This window comes from Triticum dicoccoides, chromosome 1A (assembly GCF_002162155.2).
Source record: "Triticum dicoccoides isolate Atlit2015 ecotype Zavitan chromosome 1A, WEW_v2.0, whole genome shotgun sequence".
In the NCBI taxonomy this organism is placed as follows: domain Eukaryota; kingdom Viridiplantae; phylum Streptophyta; class Magnoliopsida; order Poales; family Poaceae; genus Triticum; species Triticum dicoccoides.
Genome location: NC_041380.1, coordinates 364,581,795 through 364,608,061, shown reverse-complemented (window position 1 = coordinate 364,608,061; position 26,267 = coordinate 364,581,795). Strand labels below are relative to the sequence as shown.

Genomic DNA, 26,267 nt, shown 5'->3' with positions numbered 1-26,267 from the left:
CAACATTTTCTTTTGGGTATCCTATGAAGATTTACTTCTCCGATTTGGGTTCGAGCTTATCATGTTGAAACTTTTTCACATAAGCATCGCAGTCCCAAACTTTAAGAAACGACAGCTTAGGTTTCTCGCCAAACCACAGTTCATACGGTGTCATCTCAGCGGATTTAGATGGTGCCCTATTTAACGTGAATGTAGCTGTCTCTAATGCATAACCCCAAAACAATAGTGGTAATCGGTAAGAGAGATCATAGATCGCACCATATCTAATAAAGCACGGTTACGACGTTCGGACACACCATTACAATGTGGTGTTCCAGGTGGCGTGAGTAGTGAAACTATTTCACATTGTTTTAATTGAAGGCCAAACTCGTAACTCAAATATTTTACTTCTGCGATCATATCATAGAAACTTTTATTTTTGTTACGATGATTCTCCACTTCACTCTGAAATTCTTTGAAGTTTTCAAATATTTCAGACTTGTGTTTCATCAACTAGATATACTCATATCTGCTCAAATCATCTGTGAAGATCAGAAAATAATGATACCTGCCGCGATCCTCAATATTCATCGGACCACATACATCAGTATGTATGATTTCCAACAAATCTGTTGCTCGCTCCATTGTTCCGGAGAATGGAGTCTTAGTCATCTTGCCCATGAGGCATGGTTCGCAAGCATCAACTGATTCATAATCAAGTGATTCCAAAAGCCCATCAACATGGATTTTCTTCATGCGCTTTGCACCAATATGACCTAAACGGCAGTGCCACAAATAAGTTGCACTATCATTATTAATTTTGCATCTTTTGGCTTCAATATTATGAAAATGTGTATCACCACGATCGAGATCCAACAAACCATTTTCATTGGGTGTATGACCATAGAAGGTTTTATTCATGTAAACAGAATAACAATTATTCTCTAACTTACATGAATAACTGTATTGCAATAAACATGATCCAATCATATTTATGCTCAACGCAAACACCAAATAACATTTATTTAGGTTCAACACTAATCCCGAAAGTATAGGGAGTGTGCGATGATGATCATATCAATCTTGGAACCACTTCCAACACACATCGTCACTTCACCCTTAACTAGTCTCTGTTTATTTTGCAACTCCCATTTAGAGTTACTACTCTTAGCAACTGAACCAGTATCAAATACCTAGGGGTTGCTATAAACACTAGTAAAGTACACATCAATAACATGTATATCAAATATAGCTCACTTTTCCATCCTTCTTATCCACCAAATACTTGGGGTAGTTCCGCTTCTAGTGACCAGTCCCTTTGCAGTAGAAGCACTTAGTCTCAGGCTTAGGTCCAGACTTGGGTTTCTTCACTTGAGCAGCAACTTGTTTGCTGTTCTTCTTGAAGTTCCCCTTCTTCCCTTTGCCCTTTCTCTTGAAACTAGTGGTCTTGTCAACCATCAACACTTGATGTTTTTCTTGATTTCTACCTTCGCCGATTTTTGCATCGCGAAGAGCTTGGGAATTCTTTTCGTCATCCCTTGCATATTATAGTTCATCACTAAGTTCTACTAACTTGGTGATGGTGACTAGAGAATTCTGTCAATCACTATTTTATCTGGAAGATTAACTCCCACTTGATTCAAGCGATTGTAGTACCCAGACAATCTGAGCACATGCTTACTGCTTGAGCTATTCTCCTCCATCTTTTAGCTATAGAACTTGTTGGAGACTTCATATCTCTCAACTCGGGTATTTGCTTGAAATATTAATTTCAACTCCTGGAACATCTCATATGGTCCATGACGTTCAAAACGTCTTTGAAATCCCGATTCTAAGTTGTTAAGCATGGTGCACTAAACTATCAAGTAGTCATCATATTGAGCTAGCCAAACATTCATAACGTCTGCATCTGCTCCTGCAATAGGTCAGTCACCTAGCGGTGCATCAAGGACATAATTCTTCTGTGCATCAATGAGGATAAACCTCAGATCACAGACCCAGTCCGCATCATTGCTACTATCATCTTTCAACTTAGTTTTCTCTAGGAACACATATAAAACATAGGGAAGCAATAACGCGAGCTATTCATCTACAACATAGATATGCAAATACTATCAGGACTAAGTTCATGATAAATTAAAGTTAAATTAATCATATTACTTAAGAACTCCCACTTAGAAAGACATCCCTCTAATCTTCTAAGTGATCACGTGATCCAAATCAACTAAACCATAATCGATCATCACGTGAAATGGAGTAGTTTTCAATGGTGAACATCACTATGTTGATCATATCTACTATATGATTCATGCTCGACCTTTTGGTCTCAGTGTTCCGAGGCCATATTTGCATATGCTAGACTGGTCAAGTTTAACCTGAGTATTCTGCGTGTGCAAAACTGGCTTGCACCCGTTGTAGATGGACGTAGAACTTATCACACCCGATCATCACGTGGTGTCTGGGCACGACGAACTTTGGCAACGGTGCATACTCAGGGAGAACACTTTTATCTTGAAATTTAGTGAGAGATCATCTTATAATGCTACCATCATAACTAAGCAAAGTAAGATGTATAAAAGATAAACATCTCATGCAATCAAAATATGTGACATGATATGGCCATCATCATCTTGTGCCTTTGATCTCTATCTCCAAAGCATCGTCATGATCTCCATCGTCACCGGCATGACACCATGATCTCCATCATCTTGATCTATATCAATGTGTCGTCACATGGTCGTCTCGCCAACTATTGCTCTTGCAACTATTGCTATCGCATAGCGATAATGTAAAGCAATTCTTTGGCGCTTGCATCTTATGCAATAGAGAGACAACCATAAGGCTTTTGCCAGTTGCCGATAACTTCAACAAAACATGATCATCTCATACAACAACTTATATCTCATCACGTCTTGACCATATCACATCACAACATGCCCTGCAAAAATAAGTTAGACATCCTCTACTTTGTTGTTGCAAGTTTTACGTGGCTGCTACTGGGCTTAGCAAGAACCATTCTTACCTACGCGTCAAAATCACAACGATAGTTTGTCAAGTTGGTGTTGTTTTAACCTTCGCAAGGACCGGGCGTAGCCACACTCGGTTCAACTAAAGTTGGAGAAACTGACACCCGCCAGCCACCTATGTGCAAAGCACGTCGGTAGAACCAGTCTCGCGTAAGCGTACGCGTAATGTCGGTCTGGGCCGCTTCATCCAACAATACCACCGAACCAAAGTATGACATGTTGGTAAGCAGTATGACTTATATCGCCCACAACTCACTTGTGTTCTACTCGTGCATATGACATCTACGCATAAAACCAGGCTCGGATGCCACTGTTGGGGAACGTAGTAATTTTAAAAAAATTCCTACGCACACGCAAGATCATGGTGATGCACAGCAACGAGAGGGGAGAGTGTTGTCCACGTACCCTGAAAGCGGAAGCGTTAGCACAACGCGGTTGATGTAGTCGTATGTCTTCACGATCCGACCGATCCAAGTATCGAACGCACGGCACCTCCGAGTTCAGCACACGTTCAGCTCGATGACGTCCCGCGAACTCCGATCCAGTAGAGCTTCACGGGAGAGTTCCGTCAGCACGACGGCGTGATGACGGTGATGATGTTGCTACCAACGCAGGGCTTCGCCTAAGCACCGCTACGATATGACCGAGGTGGAATATGATGGAGGGGACACCGCGCACGGCTGGGAGAGATCAATAGATCAACTTGTGTGTCTAGAGGTGCCCCCTGCCCCCGTATATAAAGGAGCAAGGGGGGAGGCCGGCCGGCCCTCTATGGGCGCGCCAGGAGGAGGAGTTCTCCTCCTAGTAGGAGTAGGACTCCCCTTTCCTACTCCTACTAGGAGGAGGAAAGGAAGGAGGACAAGGAGAGGAAAGGAGAGGGAGGAAAAGGAGGAAAGGGGGCCAGCCCCCTAGTCCAATTCGGGTTGGGCTAGGGGGGGCGCGCGCCCTGCCTCCTCTCTTCCACCATTTGGCCCATGAGGCCCATTACTTCTTCTTCGTATTCCCGTAACTCCCCGGTACCCCCGAAAATACCCGAATCACTTGGAACCTTTCCGATGTCCGAATATAGTCGTCCAATATATCGATCTTTACGTCTCAACCATTTCGAGACTCCTCGTCATGTCCCCGATCTCATCCGGGACTCCGAACTACCTTCGGTACATCAAATCACATAAACTCATAATACAATTGTCACCGAAACTTTAAGCGGGTTCGAGAACTATGTAGACATGACCGAGACACGTCTCCGCCCAATAAACTATAGCGGAACCTGGATACTCATATTGGCTCCCACATATTCTACAAAGATCTTTATCGGTCAGACCGCATAACAACATACATTGTTCCCTTTGTCATCGGTATGTTACTTGCCCGAGATTCGATCGTCGGTATCTCAATACCTAGTTCAATATCGTTACCGGCAAGTCTCTTTACTTGTTCCATAATATATCATCCCGCAACTAACTCATTAGTTGCAATGCTTGCAAGGCTTTAAGTGATGTGCATTACCGAGAGGGCCCAGAGATACCTCTCCGACAATCGGAGTGACAAATCCTAATCTCAAAATATGCCAACCCAACAAGTACCTTTGGATACACCTGTAGAGCACCTTTATAATCACCCAGTTACGTTGTGACGTTTGGTAGCACACAAAGTGTTCCTACGGTAAACGGGAGTTGCATAATCTCATAGTCATAGGAACATGTATAAGTCATGAAGAAAGCAATAGCAACAAACTAAACGATCAAGTGCTATGCTAACGGAATGGGTCAAGTCAATCACATCATTCTCTAATGATGTGACCCCGTTAATCAAATGACAACTCATGTCTATGGCTAGGAAACTTAACCATCTTTGATTCAACGAGCTAGTCAAGTAGAGGCATACTAGTGACACTCTGTTTGTCTATGTATTCACACATGTATTATGTTTCCGGTTAATACAATTCTAGCATGAATAATAAACATTTATCATGAAATAAGGAAATAAATAATAACTTTATTATTGCCTCTAGGGCATATTTCCTTTAGGATACTCATCCCAATCTGAAGCCAACTGTTCAAGCGGGGTGGGAGCCAAATAGCCACAGTCCATCGGTCAGTGAAGTCTGCGCCAATCTCGAGGCGCTAGCTAATAATTTGGGCGACTGGTCCAAGACCACTTTCGGAAGTGTCCGAGGAGAGATTCGGACTTTAAAAAAGGAGCTGGAACACTTACGGAGGGACAGCTTGCGGACGGGACCTTCTCATGCAGAGGTAAAGATTAACGATCGCTTAATCGAGCTATACTTAAGAGAAGAGCTGATGTGGAGGCAACGATCTAGAGTTGAGTGGCTTACGGCAGGGAACCGTAACTCTCACTTCTTCCATATGAGGGCCTCGATGTGCCAGAGAAAAAACTTGATCAAGGCATTGCAACGGCCAGATGGGCAAGTAACGGATGATCCTACAGAAATGCAACAAATGGCCCTTGAGTTTTACAAACAACTTTATACCTCTGAAGGAGTACAGGGGGTAGCAGATGTGCTTCAGCATGTGCCAATGAAAGTCACGCCGGCGATGAACGATACCCTGCTGGCCCTGTATGAAGAGAAGGAAGTTAAGACCGCGCTCTTCCAGATGTTTCCTACCAAAGCTCCGGGGCCTAATGGTTTTCCAACACACTTCTTTCGGAGACACTGGGATATCTGTGGAGACACGGTGACCAAGACAGTTTTAGCTATTGTGAAGGGAGAGGAGAGCCCTGCAGCCTTGAATGATACTATGTTGGTGCTTATTCCAAAGGTATCAAATCCAACGTTACTATCTCAATTCCGTCCAATAAGTCTATGTAACGTGTTTTACAAGATTGCTTCAAAGGTGCTTGCAAATCGTCTTAAGCTCATCCTCCCGGATATAATATCATAGGAGCGATCGGCCTTTGTACCGGGGAGACTGGTAACATAATTTCAGTATACAAGTGCTTGCATTTTATGAAGAGGAACAGGTCTAAGAATAATAGCTATGTGGCGTTAAATCTTGATATGATGAAGGCATATGATCGTGTGGAGTGGTCTTACTTAAGATCAATGATGGAAAAGTTGGGTTTTCCAGCACCATCGATTTCAATTGTGATGAATATGGTGAGCTCAGTATCATTTTCTGTTATGTTCAATGGTGTGAAGTCAGAACAGTTTAAACCCACAAGAGGTATTCGACAGGGAGACCCGATTTCTCCATATCTTTTCTTGATAGCAGCGGAGGGCCTTTCGCGCCTTTTAAAATCCCATAATCAATCATCCCAGCTCAGCGGCATTAAGGTGGCACCGTCGGCCCCGACAGTGAATCACCTTTTATTCGCGGATGATAGCCTGTTGTTCTTGGGGCAAGTGTTGATGGAGCGGAAAAGGTGTCAAACCTATTGGATACTTCTTGCTCGGTGTCTGGACAAAGGATAAACAAAGACAAATCTTCAATTTTCTTTAGCAAGGGCTGTCCCGAGATAGTTCGCAACGCTGTTAAGGGCTACTTGCAAGTTCCTAATGAATCTTTGAGTGACATGTACTTGGGCATGCCTACTGATGTGGGCCACTCAAAGAAGGGGACTTTCAAATATTTGAGTGACAAGGTCTGGGACAAGGTGAAGGGCTGGATGAGTAAATGCATATCAGCTGGTGGAAAAGATGTCCTTACTAAATCTCTGGCCCAAGCTATCCCTGTCTAATCTATGTCATGCTTTAAGCTCCCGAGAGGTTTGTGTGATCACATAAAATCCATCATTAGGAAGTTTTTGTGCGGGTGCAAACAAGGAGAGCACAAACCAGCTTGGGTATCTTGGGACGTGATGACTAGGCCGAAGCACCTGGGAGGGCTCGGCTTCAGAGACCTCGAACTTTTTAACCTTGCTTTGTTGGCACGACAAGCATGGAGGCTACTTCAGGAACCAACAAGTTTGAGTGCGAGAATCCTCAAAGCAGCTTACTACCTCGACAAGACGATACTTAGTGCCGAGCTGGGATCTAGACCTTCCCAAATTTGGCGCGCTATCCTGGAGGGGCGGGACTTAGCCAAGCAATGAATTATCCGCAGGATTGGTAATGGACAAACAACGGACATTTGGGCTGATAATTGGGTACCAAAGGAGATGACGCCGCGCCCCATCACTTCGCTAGTGGCGAACCCTCCTAGGTATGTGTCGGAGCTGCTATCCCCGGCTACAGCTTCATGGAATGAGACACTGGTCTGAACAGTTTTCCTGCCAATTGATGTTGAAGCCATCTTACGGATCCCGGTCTGCACACACAACATTGATGACTTCTGGGCTTGGCACCCGGATAAAAAGGGCAGATTCAGCGTTGAGCTCGACTTACAATTTTTTTCTTAAAACGAAACTGCAGAGGGAGGAGCGGCTGCCGGGAAGAGGTGGATCATCTAATGCTGAGCAGGATGAGAAATCATGGTGTTCCTTATGGAAACTCAAGATCCCGTCGAAGGTACGAATTTTCCTCTGGAGACTTGCCCATCATTCACCGCCAACAACGGATATCTTGAAGAGAGGGAATATGGCAGAACAAGATGCTTGTCCATTATGCGGATGTCAGGATTCATGGAGACACGCTCTAGTTGCATGCACTATGTCATGTTGTGTATGGGCTTTGGCAGATGAAACAATGGTTTCCCAAATGTTTGATAACCTGCAAGCTAACGCTAGGATCTGGTTGTTTGAGCTGAATGAGGTGATGGACCAGGATAGTTTCACAAGAATGGTGATTACGTTATGGTCTATTTGGTATGCCAGACGAAAGGCTATATATGAATCAATCTTTCAGAGTCCGCAACAGACTTCGTGCTTTGTCAACAACTTCATCGACGAGCTCGGTTATGGGAACGCTCTGAGGGAACATCAGATAACACGCACGGTTGCGTCTGTATCTCGGGAGAAGTGGTTGCCACCCCCCCCCCCAGTGGCACTGTGAAGTTTAATGTAAATGGTGCAGTTGTTGGGGAACGTAGTAATTTCAAAAAATTTCCTACGCACACGCAAGATCATGGTGATGCATAGCAACGAGAGGGGAGAGTGTGATCTACGTACCCTTGTAGACCGACAGCGGAAGTGTTGTGACAACGCAGTTGATGTAGTCGTACGTCTTCACGATCCGACCGATCCAAGCACCGTTACTCCGGCACCTCCGAGTTCTTGGCACACGTTCAGCTCAATGACGATCCCCGGGCTCCGATCCAGCAAAGCGTCGGGGAGGAGTTCCGTCAGCACGACGACGTGGTGATGATGATGATGTTCTACCGACGCAGGGCTTCGCCTAAGCACTGCAACGAGATGATCGAGGTGGAATATGGTGGAAGGGGGCACCGGACACGGCTAAGGAACGATCACGAGGATCAACTTGTGTCTCCATGGGGTGCCCCTTGCCTCAGTATATAAAGGATGGAGGAGGAGGAGGCCGGCCAAGGCTTGGTGCGGCCAGGATGTGGAGTCCTACTAGGACTCCAAGTCCTAGTAGGAGTCCACCAAGAGGGGAGGAAGGGAGAAGGAAGTGGAGGAGTAGGAGAGGTGGCCGGCCCCCTTTTCCCTAGTCCAATTCAGACTAGAGGGGAGGGGGGGCGCAGCAGCCCCTTGGCCCTTTCTCCTCTTCCCACTAAAGCCCATCAAGGCCCATTGCTTCTCCCGTAACTACCCGGTACTCCGAAAAATACCCGAATCACTCGGAACTTTTCCGATGTCCGAATATAGTCATCCAATATATCAATCTTTACGTCTCGACCATTTCGAGACTCCTCGTCATGTCCCCGATCTCATCCGGGACTCCGAACTCCTTCGGTACATCAAAACTCATAAACTCATAATATAACTGTCATCGAAACCTTAAGCGTGCGGACCCTACGGTTCGAGAACAATGTAGACATGACCGAGACACGTCTCCGGTCAATAACCAATAGCGGGACCTGGATGCCCATATTGGCTCCTACATATTCTACGAAGATCTTTATCGGTCAGACCGCATAACAACATACGGTGTTCCCTTTGTCATCGGTATGTTACTTGCCCGAGATTCGATCGTCGGTATCTTAATACCTAGTTCAATCTCGTTACCGGCAAGTCTCTTTACTCGTTCCGTAATATATCATCTCACAACTAACTCATTAGTTGCAATGCTTGCAAGGCTTATATGATGTGCATTACCGAGAGGGCCCAGAGATACCTCTCCGACAATCGGAGTGACAAATCCTAATCTCGAAATACGCCAACCCAACATTTACCTTTGGAGACACCTGTAGAGCTCCTTTATAATCACCCAGTTACGTTGTGACGTTTGGTAGCACACAAAGTGTTCCTCCGGCAAACGGGAGTTGCATAATCTCATAGTCATAGGAACATGTATAAGTCATGAAGAAAGCAATAGCAACATACTAAACGATCGGGTGCTAAGCTAATGGAATGGGTCATGTCAATCACATCATTCTCCTAATGATGTGATCCCGTTAATCAAATAACAACTCTTTTGTTTATGGTTAGGAAACATAACCATCTTCGATTAACGAGCTAGTCTAGTAGAGGCATACTAGTGACACTATGTTTGTCTATGTATTCACACAAGTATTATGTTTCCGGTTAATACAATTTTAGCATGAATAATAAACATTTATCATAAAATAAGGAAATAAATAATAACTTTATTATTGCCTCTAGGGCATATTTCCTTCAGCAGTGATGAGATCCCGACTGGGAGGAGCCGTCGCAGCAGTATGCAGAGACCAGGGAGGTTTGTACCTGGGTTCATCAGCGGTTGTCTTTCAAGGTATTAATGACCCACTAACTTTGGAGACTTATGCTTGTCGTGAAGCTCTGGCTCTAGCTGAAGACCTGGCGGTTCAAAATATTTGTGTGGCGTCGGACTGTCAAGAAGTGGTGAATGATATCAACAGGGGCACCGGAGGCCCCAATGCTGCGTTGGTGCATGAAATATCGAGTCATTGTAATAGTTTTATTTCTTGCTCTTTTATTCACGAGCGTAGGAACTATAATTATGAGGCTCACAATCTCGCCAAGTTTGCTTGTACCCTAGACCTAGGTAGACATGTTTGGTAGGACCACCCTCATGATCCAAACCTTGTACTCCCTCCTTCCATCTAAGACTAGCCACAATAGGAGTAACTTAAGCAGTAACATTGAGTCCAACTCAGCAAATTTGCTTGTGTGGCAATGAGTTAACGATGAGAGAGATAGTTACAGTAACTTAGCTAGTTACTGTAACATCACATGTCCCAATGCAATATGAGTCTATAACCTAATAAATGAACATTTGCATGACACTACACTTATGTTACTACCCACTATGAAGGTAGTAACATAGTCTAGGAATATGTGTATGTTACTAGTGTATGTTACTCTCGATTGTGACTAGTCTAAATAGGGCCTAATGCATTTTTCAAGACGAAGTTTGACCAAATGTTAAAACAATAATATGACATGCAATTTACACAAAGCATATGGTCAAATTCGTATGTGAAAGGAGGTTCCAATGATATAATTTTCACATTATACAACTCATGTACTATTAATCTTGTCAATAGTCAAAGACGGTCTTAAAAACACATTAGACCCTACATAGATGGAAGAAGAGAGTACCTATGTCGACAATCTTGAATGAATAAAGATGGCAAGATTTCTAAAAAAATGATACAAAGGGGCACGACCTCCATGTGGAGAGGGCATCAAGAATAGTACTTATATCGAGACTGAGTCTCTTCCTCGTTTCTCATGATCAACAAGGATCAAGTCCACTTATGACCGATGACGAGCGTACGTACGTGGCTGCCACAAGACCACTTGAGACCACCTCGTTTCTCATCAAAACACAGTATGGCCCTCCTTGCTTAAAGTAGAGTGATCACGATCGAATGACACCTGTTCGGGCGGAAAGGAGTTTGACGATCCATATGCGATTTTGTTAAGGGCCTATTTGGTTTCAATAAGTCACCTGACTTATAAATCAGGTGACTTAAAACTAGTGACTTATAAGTCATGCTTGTTTGGTTTTCACCTGACTTATAAGTCATCTGAGCACATCTTCCCACCTTGTTTTTTTATGTAAAGGTGATGGGACCCATGCAAAAGAGGGTGACTTATAAGTTTTAAGTTAGGTTGGAGCAACTTATGACTTATAAGTTGGGGTGACTTATAAGTTGGATCTGTTTGGCAAAATAAGTCATTTTTTTCACTTTTCGACTTATAAATTGATTACTTATTTGAAACCAAACAGGCCTTAAGAGTATCGTAGTATACTGGGTAGATAGAGGTAGAGGCCCTCCTGACGCGTGCGTGTACCCGCGCGGCGCCATGCGATGGTGGCGCTGCCGAAGAAGAAGAAAGAGGGTGGGGGGAAGGAATCGCGGCAGGGCAGCTGTAAACTGCTGGCCAACGCAGGAGCCACTCTTCTCACCAAACCGAGCTAAATCCCGCCACCGTCGGCCAAGAGGTCAACGCCTCCCGATCCGGAGCCGAGCCCGTCTGTCGCAGGTGAGGTGCATCGAATTTGCGTGCGTATCCCAAATTCCAGCGGACGGAGGGAGACGGATGGGTGCACGCACGAGCCACGCACGCGCGTGCGTGCGTGCAGCTGCGCGTCGTTGGGGAGACAGTTGGGCGTCGCCCCGCCCCCGCCGCAGCTGCCAACTACCCGGCACCTGACCCTCTTCCCCCCTTCCGTTCCCCAGCCAAGCCAAGTCCGTTGCGTCCTCCCTCATCTTTCGCTCCTGAGACCACCACCGGAGGCGAGGGGAGGGAGGGCAGAGCACGCACCCACACCGCACGCCCTTTGGATGCGGCTGACCCTCTCCGGCCGGGTTGACCCACCACCACCAGCGTTCCTCTTCCGTCCCCGACTCGGACACCCCCTGCCCGCTACAACTCCCAATCCGGCTCCAGCTCCCTCCCCTTTATATACCCACCGTCTCCCTCTCCTCCTCCCATCCCCAGTAAAGCAGTAAGCAATTCCACTCCCGCCGCCACCTCCCTCTACTCCGGCGCTCTCTCGGACGCTCCGGCATACATACGTACTTACAAGCGGAAGCAGCCAGAGCCAGCCATGTGCCCCGGGGCGCCGGTCGCGGCGGTGGCGTCGGACAAGAGCGTGTGCGTGATGGACGCGTCCGGCCCGCTGGGCCAGGCGCTCGTGCACCGCCTCCTCCGCCGGGGCTACACCGTCCACGCCGCCACCTACGGCCGCTCGCTCGACGCGCTCGCGCTGCTCGCCGCCGCCGGCCACGACGAGGACCGGCTCAAGCTCTTCCGCGCCGACCCCTTCGACTACCACTCCATCGCCGACGCCGTCCGCGGCTGCTCCGGCCTCTTCTGCATGTTCAACACCCACGAGGACCAGGCCGGCTGCGACGTGAGTTGATCTTCCAATCACCAATCACAACCCCTCCTCTCCTTCCTTTCCTCCCTCCCCGCCATTACTACTAAATTAGTAGAAGTAGTTTCAAGAAAGAATCATGGATGGATCGATCGTGCCGTCACATCGGGTCGCTTGATCCCGATTCTCTTATTTACCCCCCGCAAGAATCTAATCTATCCCCGATCGCCGGATCGGCCTGCCTGCCATGTTGCAGTGGCTAATCGGTTGGATAAGTAAGAATTCAGAGAAAACACTGGCGCTACTGCCGTACCACTGCGACAGTACAGTACAGCTAGTCGTTGAGCATCTACCACTATTTCTTCCTTTCTCCTTGGCGTGAGCTGGGCCTTAATGGCACAGCTCATCCGCTTCCTCCCGCTGCCCCCTCCACCACTGGTACTACTCCAGTGCAGCAGCATTAACTCTGCTCCAAACCTCTGGCAGGGGAGAAGCCGCTAGGCCTTTCCCGCGCCGCGTGCATTAACGCCTCCGAATGGAGGCTTCACCACACACACCACACAATACACACAGCTGGTTCTAATCAAGGCTGTGCCTGCCTGCCGCCAATTAAGCAGACCGTTGGGTGCTAGTAGCTGGTTAATCAATTATATTAATCTGAGTGGCTGATGGATGGTGGTGCAGGAGGTGATGGTGGAGGTGGAGGTCCGGGCGGCGCAGAACGTGCTGGAGGCGTGCGCGCAGACGGTGACCATGGAGCGGGTGGTCTTCACCTCCTCCGTCACCGCCGTCGTCTGGAAGGACGACGACCACAAGCCCGTCGACGCCTTCGACGAGCGGAACTGGAGCGACCTCAACCTCTGCAGGAAGCGCAAGGTAATCAATCAATCAAGCGCTGCAGCTTCTTTCTTTTCAGCGCAAGGGCATAATCTTGTTACGAAATCCAACAACTAGTGAGACAGTCTTGTTGCGAAGCCCAGCAAGCATGTCTTGCTACGAATCAATCCAACAACTAGTGAAACAGCCTTGCTGCGGAACCCAGCACGGAAAGAAAGCGGGCCACCAGACCCCGAGAAAGCAACGCAGCAGTCCCGTCGCTCTTGGCGTTAATTATCCGTGTGCAATACAAGCGCCTAGCAGCACTGCATTACCAGTCAGAAACCTGTACGTGTCAAACTCAAACTTCCAATAAGTGGATGAGGCTAGTAAGAACCGGCTTCCCAACTGTGAAGATTAAGACACAGAAAGAGAGCTACTACAAATAATGTAGTCGGCCCCCGCAAGAAAACAAATACTGCTGTATATGTTCTAGTAACACATCCTAGTCCACACAAAGATCATCCTTGCTTTGAATATTTGATTATTATATATAGGTACTAATTAAGCAGATGGACAAATGGCACTTTTAAATTGCTCCAGCTACTTATTTCTCGACGAGAACTGGTCCTCTGTTTCTGAATTCTGATGAGAAGCAGTGTCCTACTTGTTGGGGCCATCCACTACAGCGGCCCCATGTTCCCGACATGTTTGCCAAAATGCCAAACGCAAGCTACCAGCGTCTCCTCGTGCAGCTGTCACCAAAGTTGCATGTGCAAGCTTGGAACAATGCTTTCACAACACACACACCCTTTAGGACAGCAGCGCAATCACAATAGTTATTACTGGAAAGACACACGTTTTACTTGACGTATAGCTTCTTGTTTTAATTACTGTTATTACTGGGGGGTTGGTGCAGTTGTGGCATGCGCTGGCCAAGACGCTGTCGGAGAAGACGGCCTGGGCCTTGGCCATGGACAGAGGGGTGGACATGGTGGCCATCAACGCCGGCCTGCTCACCGGGCCGGGGCTCTCCTCCGCCCACCCCTGCCTCAAGGGGGTCCCCGAGATGTACGAGCACGGCGTCCTCGTCACCGTCGACGCCGACTTCCTCGCCGACGCCCACGTGGCCGCCTACGAGTGCCCCACGGCCTTCGGCCGCTACCTCTGCTTCAACAACGTCGTGTGCCGGCCCGAGGACGCCCTCCAGTTCGCCCAGATGCTCACCCCGTCCGCTCCATGCTACCCGCCGAGGTACACACGCTTCTATGAATTAGTACTAGCATTTATTTCAGCTCAAAAATTCTAAGAAAATCCGGTGAAGTGTCTTGTATCCTGACTGACCTGTGATGAACTTTGATTTGCAGTGATGAGCTGAAGGTGATCCCACAAAGGATTCAGAACAAGAAGCTGAACAACCTGATGGTGGAGTTTGCCAGTGCCATATACGGGGACTTGGATTAGAGAATCACTAGTTCATTGATTTACATCTCAAGGGCAGCTAGGGTTGTATTCTTTATGTACCTAAATATCTGTATTCTTTTTCCTCCTGAAAAGGGAAATATGGTTGGTCAGATGTACAAATCTGTACAAGGCCAAGCATGCCGCATGTATTCCACCACTCTTACCAGGATGGTAGGAGCATTTGAGCCAGTGCTTAGCAATGTAGTAGTAATCCTTAGGTCCAACAAAAGGGAAAATAAGTCCACAGTTATGTTACTACTGCCTTGTACAGCAGCATTATATGAATATGATGAACAAATGTTGAAAGCTTCAAGGGGTGAGATAGATATGAGTTGTATATACATTAACCATATGAAACTGAAACTTTTGAAAAGCTTGGTGTACATGGTTTGACAAACAACGTCAAGTAAACAAGTGATAAAAATCAGCTGTCAACTACATATTCATCTGACAAAAAACCATCCTAAATCGACAAAGCTCATACTTAACATTCACAGCATCACCATCACTGGTGGGCCATACAATGGCGGTACATCGACCGGCGACCGGCACCGTAGAGTGAAGCATGCAGAGCATCATTGCATACGTCATACTACTCGACACACAAAGAAGCGTTCCAGATCCATCTTGCCTTTCCGCCAGGTGGCTCCACAGAAAACGACAGTTCAATCCTAGGCTCCAAAACCCCATAGACAAGGAGAGAGCAAAAGAGAGTGGACCAACCATCCCTCACCAGCAATGCCAATACGGCTGAGGGGTTGAGATTTCAGCTGCAGACTTGCAGTTGCAGTCTACACACACTCACCTAAATCTCAACAACAAGAAACATATTCTGTTATTCATTCATGTAATTCATGTTCAGTTACATCTTGACTTGAAAATAGGGATGGATGTACAGAGGCAAGAGAAACACATCTCTTCTGAGGGAGCCAGAAAGTTTGGAAACTGTAGCACACCCAAGATACTGCGCATGAAATTTCTACTTACTAGGCGCTCAGTGTCACGGAAGCAACACTCGACAGCTTGAATTTCCGGACTTTCTTGGAGTGCAACGGCTGGAAACGAATCTCGGTGTACTGCTTCACGGAGATCTCTTTCCATTCTGAAGATGAAGTGCCCTCAGCTCGGTAATCTCGAGGAGAATACAGTATTTGGACTCGCGACCTGCCTGTATTTGCGCAAGGGACAAACCAAATCAAACAGATGTGGCTCATTCAAATTGATTAGAGCATTTTAGCCAGCAGATTTAACAGAAAAAACAAGCCATGCTAGTTATTTTGGATACGGATTATGTAAACTGATTAAATCAATGTAGTGAAGCAAAATAGAGAATTAAAACTCTCCTTGTGGTTGGTGCTTAAATAGCATCTTGGAAGAGGATAATTTGATCAGGTGATGTTGGAAGGTGATGAACATTGAACAATGAAAATAAATGCAACTAAGACAACTGATCATATCTTCTATACATATCCATTAGGAAAGTATGTCTAGTGTGAAAATGTGTTCTTTTAATCCTGTTCAAACACCAGAAAATGCTCAACAATGGTGAGTGGTCAAACAAGTTCGATAAAAGTAACAATGGTTCCTCTTTTTCCAAAGCCATTCTTATCTGATCCTTCCAAAGTAATTATCTCAATCTGCTGTCAGACCGATTTTTGGGGCTTGTTACAGAAAGAATCAGGGCGTCTGGTGTATCATGAAGGTGCTGTGAGTATCAAGAAGGTGGCCAATGGGATAATTAACAAGGGCCAAGACGAATGATGACTTTGAAGAGACTGTTGATGTTTCTCTTAATTATCTGATGAGACCCACCCATGGGTGCTGGCAGGGTGTTGCAATAACCATATGTGAGGTCTTCTGTGCTGCAGCTAGGGGGTCTTGTAAGTGATCTAAACACTTTTATACTTTTTTTACAGAGGGAGTAATATACTAGCGTAGTATTGCAATTTTTGTTATGATGCTGTCGTGAACCTCGATTCACAACAGGATAACTACCGTGCTTAAGATATCTTAGACGGCATGGCTCCAGCCTCCAGGGGATTGGTTGGAACATACATCGAGATGAGAATGTTTAGAAGAATAGATTGTTTTATTGCATGATTCATTAATGAGATACATAGCATCGTTCTAATACAATACAGACCCCTTAACAGATTAGGGTCACTTTATCATAGTCTTCCTAATAAAGCACTAATTCCTAAATGGAACCTGACCTCCCTCTATTCGGCCACCCTGCTGCTAGTCCAAGACGTATGCCTTTTGTCAAATGCTAGTCACATTGTGGGTATTTAGCAGCCTGGGCGGATTAGCTGTTTAATTTATTTTTTCTTGTGAACTCATCTAGCATGTTTAGTTCCCTTTTCTAAGAGAAGGAATTTTTACCTTCTGCTCGATTGACCATATCACTAGAGCTTTCTTATAAAATAAATTCCTGTACAGTACCAGGATGAACATATCCATAACATCTACAGGCCTTTCATGCATCTATTTTCTTTTCATGCATCGATCTAGTATTAGGCATTAGTATATGTGCCAAAACTACTTGAAGCACAACCGTTTCCCTGCCAACCTAGAGCAATAACAAATCACAGTACAGAATATGCTAACATGGGGAGTACAAAACAGAATAGCAAGAAGACACAGTACACAGGGCTTACCAAAACCTCCAAAAAGAGTTGATTTCTGGATGACAAATCGGCTAACTTTTGATCTCTTCACTTTTTTCAGGAGTGGCATGTCTTCATGCTTGCCTTTAAATTCCATGAATTCACCAAGGACATTTTTGTCCCCTCTGAGTTCCAGCCTAGAAAAGGGCAGTGCAACTATAAAAACATAACCAGAGGTTCTATGTGCTCGTGTTGCACTGAACTGCAATATAGTACTCCCTCTGTCCCGTAATATAAGAACGTTTTTCAAGCTAACAGAACGTTTTTCAAGCTATGTTAGCTTGAAAAACGTTCTTATATTACGGGACGGAGGGAGTACATACTAACAATATTTACTGATTGCAAATAGCTAAATAAAAGAATAATCTGAAGGTTGCTTCTTAACAACCCAAATTTCTCCAACCAAAATACAAATGGCATGAGATCTTTTTTTCTCATGATATTCCTGCCCGTCCCTCCCTAATGCACCAGGAAAGACAATCGGAAGAATAAGGGCAATGGAAAGTTTAGAAGAAAATAAAAACCATTATGGTGGTGTATTTTACCTGTCCCACATAGGCGACGTGCTGAGAATAGAATACAGATTTTGGAGTAACGAATCTTGGATGTCGCTTTTGTTTCCATGAAATGCACCTTTAATCCATGTCGAAAGTCCACCTTTTGTGTCTGCCTTAAGATCTTCCCATTGATCGGACGAGATAACCTCCGGTTGAAGATTAATAGTGTATGATGGCCTGATAAAGCACAACACAACTGAGCAACCATCTAAGGGCAGTGAAGCAAAAAAAAGTCATGTACAGAGAACTAACTTGCAGTTGAGATTTGGAAGTACAACTCTTCCGTTTACAATCCCGTTAGGCAGTGTTGCCCCCCTCTGCTCCAAGTATGATTGAAGATTGGCAGCTATCCTACTGACTTCTAGTACCTATGAGAACAAAATTCAGCAAATGAATTGACAATAATACAACTCGTACTGTTATTATGTTACAAACAAGTGATGCGCAGGAATCAAACAAGAAAAAGTAAACTAATAGAGTCATTCGAGTTTTGATTGTGAGTATTCCTTTTTCCACTAACTAACCTGCAGTTGGGATTTGGCAACATAATGCAAATGATCTTATTATTCAGAACACAATAAAAAGTACAAACCGTCAATTTCTTGTTCACTGTAAAGAATATCCCTCAGGAGGTAGCAACAATATACTACTTGACATGCATGACCCACTGTCCCATAACATTGTTTTCTCACAAAAAGTACAAGGCTGTGGTAAGACAACAGTTGCAAAACACTTTGTGATTTGGTGTCTTACTGCCGTAAGGCAGTTACATTCACTCGGTGGCTCCCTAGTTTACACTAAGTTCAATAATTAAAAAGCTATTACAACAACAATTCTGGAATGGTTAAGCAAAATGGAATGTTCAAGTTGCATACCGGGTTTGGAATAACCTCCTTCTTGCGCTTCTTTTCGGTGAACCAGTTACCATCCTTGTCAACCTCAACAAAACCAGAGACATTGTTGATTGCCACCACCATGACCTCCCTGTCGCCAAAAAAGATTTAGACTCTTGCTTTCCACTTTGTACCATGCGACAGTTCAGTCAGTCGAATTAATTGACGACGATATAATGAATTGGTTAGGTGATATGTAAGATCTCTGGATGCAGTCATTCACATCAAGGCTCATATGATCGAGTACATGATACCGCTAGTAAGTATGTATGTTACACCAGCTAAACACAACATTCAGCAAGCACAGGAGATATAGACAGATACATGAACAGATCCATCTGGAATGATGGAATAGGCTGTGAGGAGTGTCTGTTCTAATCTCTAGCACTATTCGAGAGCTAGAACAATAAAATTCAGCGGAACGTGCACAAACCAGAGGCAGAGCGAAGTGAGCGGGGGAGAGGGAAGGAGCGTGGGTGGTCGCGGGCTGACCTCTTGGTGACGAGAACGACGTCGACATGCTGGCGCTCGCCGGCGTCGGGGTCAGGGATGCGGAGGCCGACGAAGCAGCGGCCGCCGTAGAGCCTCTCGAGCCTGGAGCGGAGATTGAAGTTGAAGGGATTGATCATTAGGGTTTACCGAGGGGACTGGATGAGGGGGCGGGTTGCAGGGATGGGTACCTGGCTGCGACGGCGAAGCAGAGATCGGAGTGGGAGGAGTCGAGGCCGGCGAGCTGGTCGAGGCCGTCGTCGGAGAAGAAGACGGCGCGGATGAGCTTGTAGGCCACCAGGCCGCACAGTATCTCGACCCACATGGCCGCCCGCCGCGGCGATCGATCCACGATGCTAACCAGTGGAGGAAGGGGAAGGGAAGGGGCGGTGGAGGAGGAGGATGAGATGCTTCGCTTTAGGGAATGGCGGAGGCGGTTCAACTTTTGAGAAGGATTGGAGGATGGGAGAAGAGGGGGGATCCAGTAATTATCAGACTGCGAAATGGAATTTCTTCTTTCCTTCTTTTCCCCCGTTCCTGATATAATTTTCTTTATAAAAGAACTAAAGAATTTTCTTTATATGCGTTGCAGCAAGGCACCATATTTTCTAGGGCAAACACCTTGTAATTTACCAGCCATTTTATTGTGTAAGTCTGATAATTATATCTGATATTTTCTAGGGCAAACACAATATTCTCTAGTAGCTTATTATATAGCTTACCAAAGAAAATATGATTTTGTTTGGTAAGTCTATAAAACATGTGCCAGTCAAAAGCGATTTAAAAAAATGGTGGAAAAAGATCAATAAAATCATAAATAAAGAAGGTGGGTGGGGAGAAGTATGAAAGACAAAATGAACGACATAAATGAAGGAGGACTTTCCTCCATCATCATGCTCACGTCCTGGGCCATATTGAAGCATCGCAAACGGATGCATCTTCGATGACCGACAACTTTCCGTCTCCCGACTCGTCTATGAGCTTAAGGATGAGACGTGATTATGGGCCAAAGTCGGAGCCACGACAATGATGAATCTACTTCCGAAGATGTAGCCCTTTTGTTGTTTGGGGCTGAGCAACCCCTTTTCTTCTGCTCTAGTGCAATGCCATGTCACGTACATGTCGCAAGATGGACTAGTGTCCATCTTGTTTTCCTGGTCCAGAAGATACAAAGCACTTATTGTTTTGTGCAATAAAGCAAGGGAGGTTTGAAGGAAGATGGGGATGGAGGATATTATCAATAGAGCCTGTGAAGTTTTTTTTTTTGAACCGGGCATTACCCCTTTCCATTACTGCAACATAACGGAAATACAACAGTCCAAAGAGAAGGAGAAAAGGGGAAGCGAGTCCAACGCATCGCCGGGAAACCCACTGTGAGCACTCGCCATCGAGATTTCTCACCGCGGGGCGAAAACCCGACGACACCTAATCACAGTAGCTAGCATCCAAGGCCTAAAGCCCCAAAAGAACACAAGACATAAAGCTCGCACACAGCAGAGCAACATAGTTCAAGCCCACGTAAGGGGGGGAAGTAACTCAAGCAACTATTTGAACCATGGAGCAGCATCTCCAGCAGATCAGCATGCCGCCTCATCTTGGTTCGCCGCGCAGATTCTCATCATCATCGACGTGTTCTCCTTCAGCATCTCTGCCCCGCCCCTCATGGCAGCCGCTTCATCTTGCCTCAGCAGTCCTTCCCAGTAGCACATTAAGGCACAAGCAGAAAAAATACATTCAAACGGGTTTGTAAGTGGTTTGAATTCAAAGGTAGCTATATTACGACAAGATCATATCGCCCAGCATACAACAGCAATCCCTGCTGTATAAAAATTTTCCCCACCAGGGAAGAACGTATAGCACCATGCGTAAGCTTGCCAAATGTTATCGGGGCACAGGGCAGTACCAAACATGCATGCCACCGTCCTCCAGGTCACCCTGGCAACAGGGCATGTAAAGAATAAGTGTTGAGCAGTCTCTCGCCCACCGCACAAAGAACATTTAGGATTTCCCTTCCACCCTCGATGCTTCATCACATCTCTCGTTAGGACAGCGTCTTGAAACAGCTGCCACAAAAAAATTTGGATCTTAAGAGGTATTCTGGCATTCCAGATCCATCTATAATCGCATCCAGCAATGTTCCTTTCCAGGAAAGAGTAAACTGATTTAGTAGTAAAAGAGGATTTCCCTCCCATGCCCCATCTAATCACATCGGAGGCCTCTGAGACACAAGCCTCTCTAGCCATTTTACTCACATTCACCCATTGAGCACTGAGCTCGCTGTTCAATCTCCTTCTAAAGAAAGAGGAGGGATCCGCATTTAGGCACTGGGCCACCGTGCACTCAGGAAAGTTGCAGATGGAGAATAAACGAGGAAATTGTTCCGCCAGAGGGGTGTTGTTCCCAATGGGGTCAATCCACAGCCTAGCAACATCACCAGATTGTATAACCACTCTTCTCCCTGCCATATATAGATGTTTCACCTTCATAATGGCCTTCCAGCATGGAGAATCATTGCTTTTCATTTTAATACTAGCCACTGTGGCCCTATTAAAATACTTCGCTTTCACAATATCTTGCCACAGGCCAGACTTAGTTTCTAGTTTCCACCACCATTTAGTAAGTAAACTGAGGTTCTGTTTGTGTAAATCTTTTACACCCAGCCCTCCTTTTTTCTTAGATCTGCATATTCTAGTCCACTTGACAAGATAATATCGTTTTTTATTCTGGGTCACGTGCCAGAAAAATCTCCTTCTGCACTTGTCAATCCTAGCAAGTATAGTTTTGGATAAAAGAAACATGGCCATATAATAAAATGCAATGCTAGAGATGTTAGCATTTATTAATGTCAGGCGTCCTCCGGAGGAGGCATTTCCCCCCAATCCAGAGTCACATCTTTGGATGTATCTGGATTCCAGAAGATCCCAGTCAGCAACTCGCAAGGAGGAAAAGGTCACTGGCACTCCCAGATATTTCATGGGAAAGTGCCCTATTTGGCAATTAAACATATCAGCATATGCTTTAAGAGTATCATCATCCCCTCCCACACATAGGATTTCACTTTTTTGGAAATTGATCTTGAGCCCAGACATGAGCTCAAAGATGTATAGTAACAATTTCATATTCACAGCCTTATCTAGGTCATGATCAATACATAAGACCGTATCATCTGCATATTGCAGAATGGCCACACCATTTTCAATAAGATCTGGCGCCAGCCCAACAATTAGATTGTTTTTTTTGTGCTGATAACACCATCTTAGACAAGCACTCGACTGCTATGTTGAAGAGGAATGGCGACACAGGATCTCCTTGTCTGACCCCCTTAAAACTTTTGAAATAAGGCCCCATAACATTATTCAACTTAACGCTGCCAGTGCCACCAGTCAGGACACTTTTGATCCACTCACACCAAGTGGTACCGAACCCTCTCATCTCGAGACATTCCAACAGAAAGTCTCAATTCACCTTGTCATATGCTTTCTCGAAATCAAGCTTAAGAACGATGCCTACTCTTTTTTTATGGAAGTGTGATGTAAAATCTCATGCAAAGACAGTACCCCATCCATGATATTTCTATGCTTAATAAATGCATTCTGATGTCTACTGAATAACTTGTCAGCAAAAGGTACCACTATGTTATCGAGCACCTTAGTGATCAATTTGTAAGGACATCTCAACAAACAGATGGGTATAAACTGCTGGATTTTGTTAGCCCCATTGATTTTTGGTAACAAAGTTATGATACCATAGTTCATTCTACTAACGTCGAGCTCTCCTGCATGAAAGGCAGTGAACAGCTTCATAATGTCCTCTTTAACTATATCCCAACAATGCTAGTAGAATTCAGCAGGTATATTATCCGGGCCCGGAGCCCTGTTGCTTTTCATGGAAAACAAGGCTTTTCTCACTTCCTCTTCCGTGAACAGCCTGTTAAGGATCTCATTATCTAGCTCATCGAGCTTCTCTTCTTCTCCCCAAATATCAGGGTCAAGATGAAACATGTTCCCCTGGGCTGGCCCAAAAAGACTTTTATAAAAGTCAGTAGCATGCTCCAAGAGCTTCTCAGTCCCTTCAATCACCGCATCCCCAACATTAAGAGAATGAATAGTATTTTTTCGTTTATTCCCATTGGCTATTTTTTGATAATAAGCCGTGTTTCGGTCCCCCCAAGCAACCATCTCTCTTTAGACTGTTGCAACAAAAAAAGCTCCTCATTAATAAGGATTCCATTCAGCTCCACTAGGAGATCAATTTTCCTACCAAATATTTCATGGTCAATATTACCATCCTCTTCTAGTTTTTCAATAAAAGCAAGTTCGTCTCTAATCTCCTGCTTCCTTTTCTTCTCATGACCAAACTTGTTTGATCCCCGGCCTTTGAAAAATTTCTGAAGTCTTTTCAGTTTGATATTCAAGATATCAATAGGATCGGTAGCATTCACTTTTTGGTTCCAAATCTTGTTAACTAGAGGAACAAACTCCTCAGATTTTAACCAACTCATCTCAAATCTAAACTCTCTCTTTTGTGGAGCTCTAATAACATGATTATCAGAGTACAAAAGGAGAGCATTGTGGTCAGAGACCTCCCTAACGAGCTTTTTCATGTTAACAAGAGGAAACATGTCTTCCCAATCGTTGCTCATAAGCACACGATCCAGTTTCTCCAAGGTGGGATGCGCTTGATTATTAGACCAAGTGTAGGCTCCTCCACTCATATGAATCTCATTCAAACACATAGTGTTGATGATTGAATTAAACAGATCAGAGTGCACCGAACGGTGCCATCTTTTATTTCTCTCCCCACTATGCCTAAGAATATTGAAGTCACCTCCAATCAACAGGGGGGTTTGAATGTGGCAGCAAAAATCCTCCAGTTCACTAAGGAAATCACTCTTGTCACACTCATGAGTCGCTCCATACACTGTACAAAGTGTCCAATTTTTTTTCATAATGATATCATAAAGAGATACCTGCAGAATAAATCTGCCTTTCCTCCAAGCAACTACTTCAAATTTTTCTTTTTTAACACCACATAGGATACCCTCAGCCTTACCAATTGAGGGGATCCAATCCCACTCAAACAAACTATAAGGGTCAAGTTTCCTGAAATAACTCTCCAGGAAATTCTTCTTTAAAGTTTCTTGCAAATAAATAAAATCAAGGAAATGGTCTCTAATTATATGGGATAGGCAGGTTTTCATCCCTTTTTTCCTGCCCCCTTGCAATTCCAAAATAGACCTATCATTTATATCTTTTCCCTTTTCTCCCCCCTCTGGTGGCCCTGGTATTATGAACAGGGCTGCCAACTTGTTTTTTCTCAACAAGGTTTTTTTGACTTCTAGTAGTGGGTCTGAATACAGCTATTTGAACTTTAGGACTTTTCTTTTTCCTAGACAGGACCATGGTAAATTGTTCTTCCATGTCCTCATCTCCATTTCCCCATTCAGTACTAAGAGGAGTTGTTTCCCCTTTTCCATTGGTGATATACATCACCTCTTCTTCATTCCTCATATTTTTCTTTTCCTCCTCTTTTTTAGAGTTTTCCCCCCTTATGATTTCAAGTTCTCTAATGATATCCACATTAGAGAAATTATTGTCAGGAAAAACTAACCCCATTTTAACAACACGAATCATGAGCTCGGGATTAGATAAAGCATCAAAAGAGTTATGATTTGCTAAATTACCTTCCAGATTTCTCTTTTTGGAAATGGCCACAGCCTTCTCTTGCATTCTTCCTTCCATATTCTGTAAGTTCCTCAGGCTAAATCTCTTAACTTCTTCAAATACAAGGGGAGGTGTAGGGATCACCTCTCCCACATCCTCAGAAGAAGAAGTGGGGTATTGTACCAGATAGTCTGATTTTCCCAGCTTGGAGAGATCCTCCCCCTCACATTCCACCACCTGAATCTCATCAGCATTATGCTTGGTATCATCAATACCCAGCATTGCTTGAGAACCTTGAACTTTTTCTTTACTATAAGCCTCCACGGCCATAGTCTCAATCAGCAACATATTATCTTCTGATTCATCAGACTCCATACTTTCTTCCTCTTTAGCATCAGCAGGGCCATCGCGCCCACTATTCCCATACTTGCTGCATCCCTCATTTCTCTCTTTGTTTCCAGATTTAGGGTCATGTTTGCCCCAGGTAGCTGCTTTTGTATAAGGGGATTTTTTGGTATCCTCCTCCATCTCCACAGCCTTTTTCTCTCTCTCTGGGTCACGCACCAACACCTTTTCAATCTCATAGAAAAAGTCAAAGAAGTGTGTACCCAGCACTGCCTCAGCTACCCCTGGGAGCTCGTCCACATTGCGACAGCCCAGCCGGACCCTGACAAATTCAGGCTTGTGCGGGGTGGCCATGTCGATCTCGAGCGGGACGCCCACCAGGGAAGAAACATAGGCGACATTCCTCTCATTTCTTCTTTCCAGTGGAATATTAGCTACTTTAACCCAGGCCATCTCCATGACTCCCTTAGCCCCAATGTTAGCCGACCAGGGAACAATTTTAACAACTACACCGCAAGATTTAAGTATCATCCTATCATTGTAACATGCTTTTTTCACATCCCTTTGATTGGGAAATCTCATCACATAAGTATTAGGACCAATAGTACGGGCAGTACAATGCCACTTAGTCCTAATGTAATCAGAAAACGCTTCTTCTAACTCCTCAACACTAGCTTCCCCCTCAATGACAGTAATCACAACACTAGTAGCTCTTTCCTTAAGCTGTTTAGCAGTGCATGAATCAGGGATGTAAAAGAACCCCTGTCCCTTGGCCTGGAAGGCACACATGGGTGCAACGCACTCCCAAGGTAAAAAGGTAACACACACCGATGCCAAGTGCCCCAGCTTGCTACACCTTTCACAAAAAGCTTGCGGGCAACTAGTGGGAGAATGACTAGTAGCTTTGCAAATAGGACATGGATCATAAGCCTTGGAAAGGGGCACCTGATTGGGAGGAAGCGTGCGGGATGTAGCATCAGGCACCGGCATCTTCTTGAAGGCGTGTGCAGCTTCAGA

The 26,267-nt window shown here is 45.0% G+C and overlaps 2 protein-coding genes across 2 annotated transcripts; one reads left to right on the top strand and one right to left on the bottom strand.

Moving 5' to 3' along the window:
- The first annotated feature begins 11,700 nt into the window (after positions 1-11,700).
- On the top strand, positions 11,701-14,892 carry LOC119273295 (cinnamoyl-CoA reductase-like SNL6). The gene is made up of 4 exons (XM_037554507.1): positions 11,701-12,393; positions 13,042-13,233; positions 14,093-14,427; positions 14,541-14,892. The coding sequence occupies exons 1-4, from the start codon at positions 12,088-12,090 to the stop codon at positions 14,635-14,637; spliced, it is 930 nt and encodes a 309-aa protein (XP_037410404.1). The 5' UTR covers positions 11,701-12,087; the 3' UTR covers positions 14,638-14,892.
- A 551-nt stretch (positions 14,893-15,443) lies between these two features.
- Positions 15,444-19,731, bottom strand: LOC119273285. Its single transcript, XM_037554500.1, has 7 exons — positions 19,434-19,731; positions 19,246-19,347; positions 18,736-18,844; positions 18,113-18,228; positions 17,849-18,037; positions 17,295-17,440; positions 15,444-15,805 (listed from the first exon to the last, which is right to left on the bottom strand). Exons 1-7 carry the CDS (start codon positions 19,565-19,567, stop codon positions 15,624-15,626), a joined length of 978 nt encoding a protein of 325 aa, XP_037410397.1. The 5' UTR covers positions 19,568-19,731; the 3' UTR covers positions 15,444-15,623.
- Between the last annotated feature and the right edge of the window lie 6,536 nt (positions 19,732-26,267).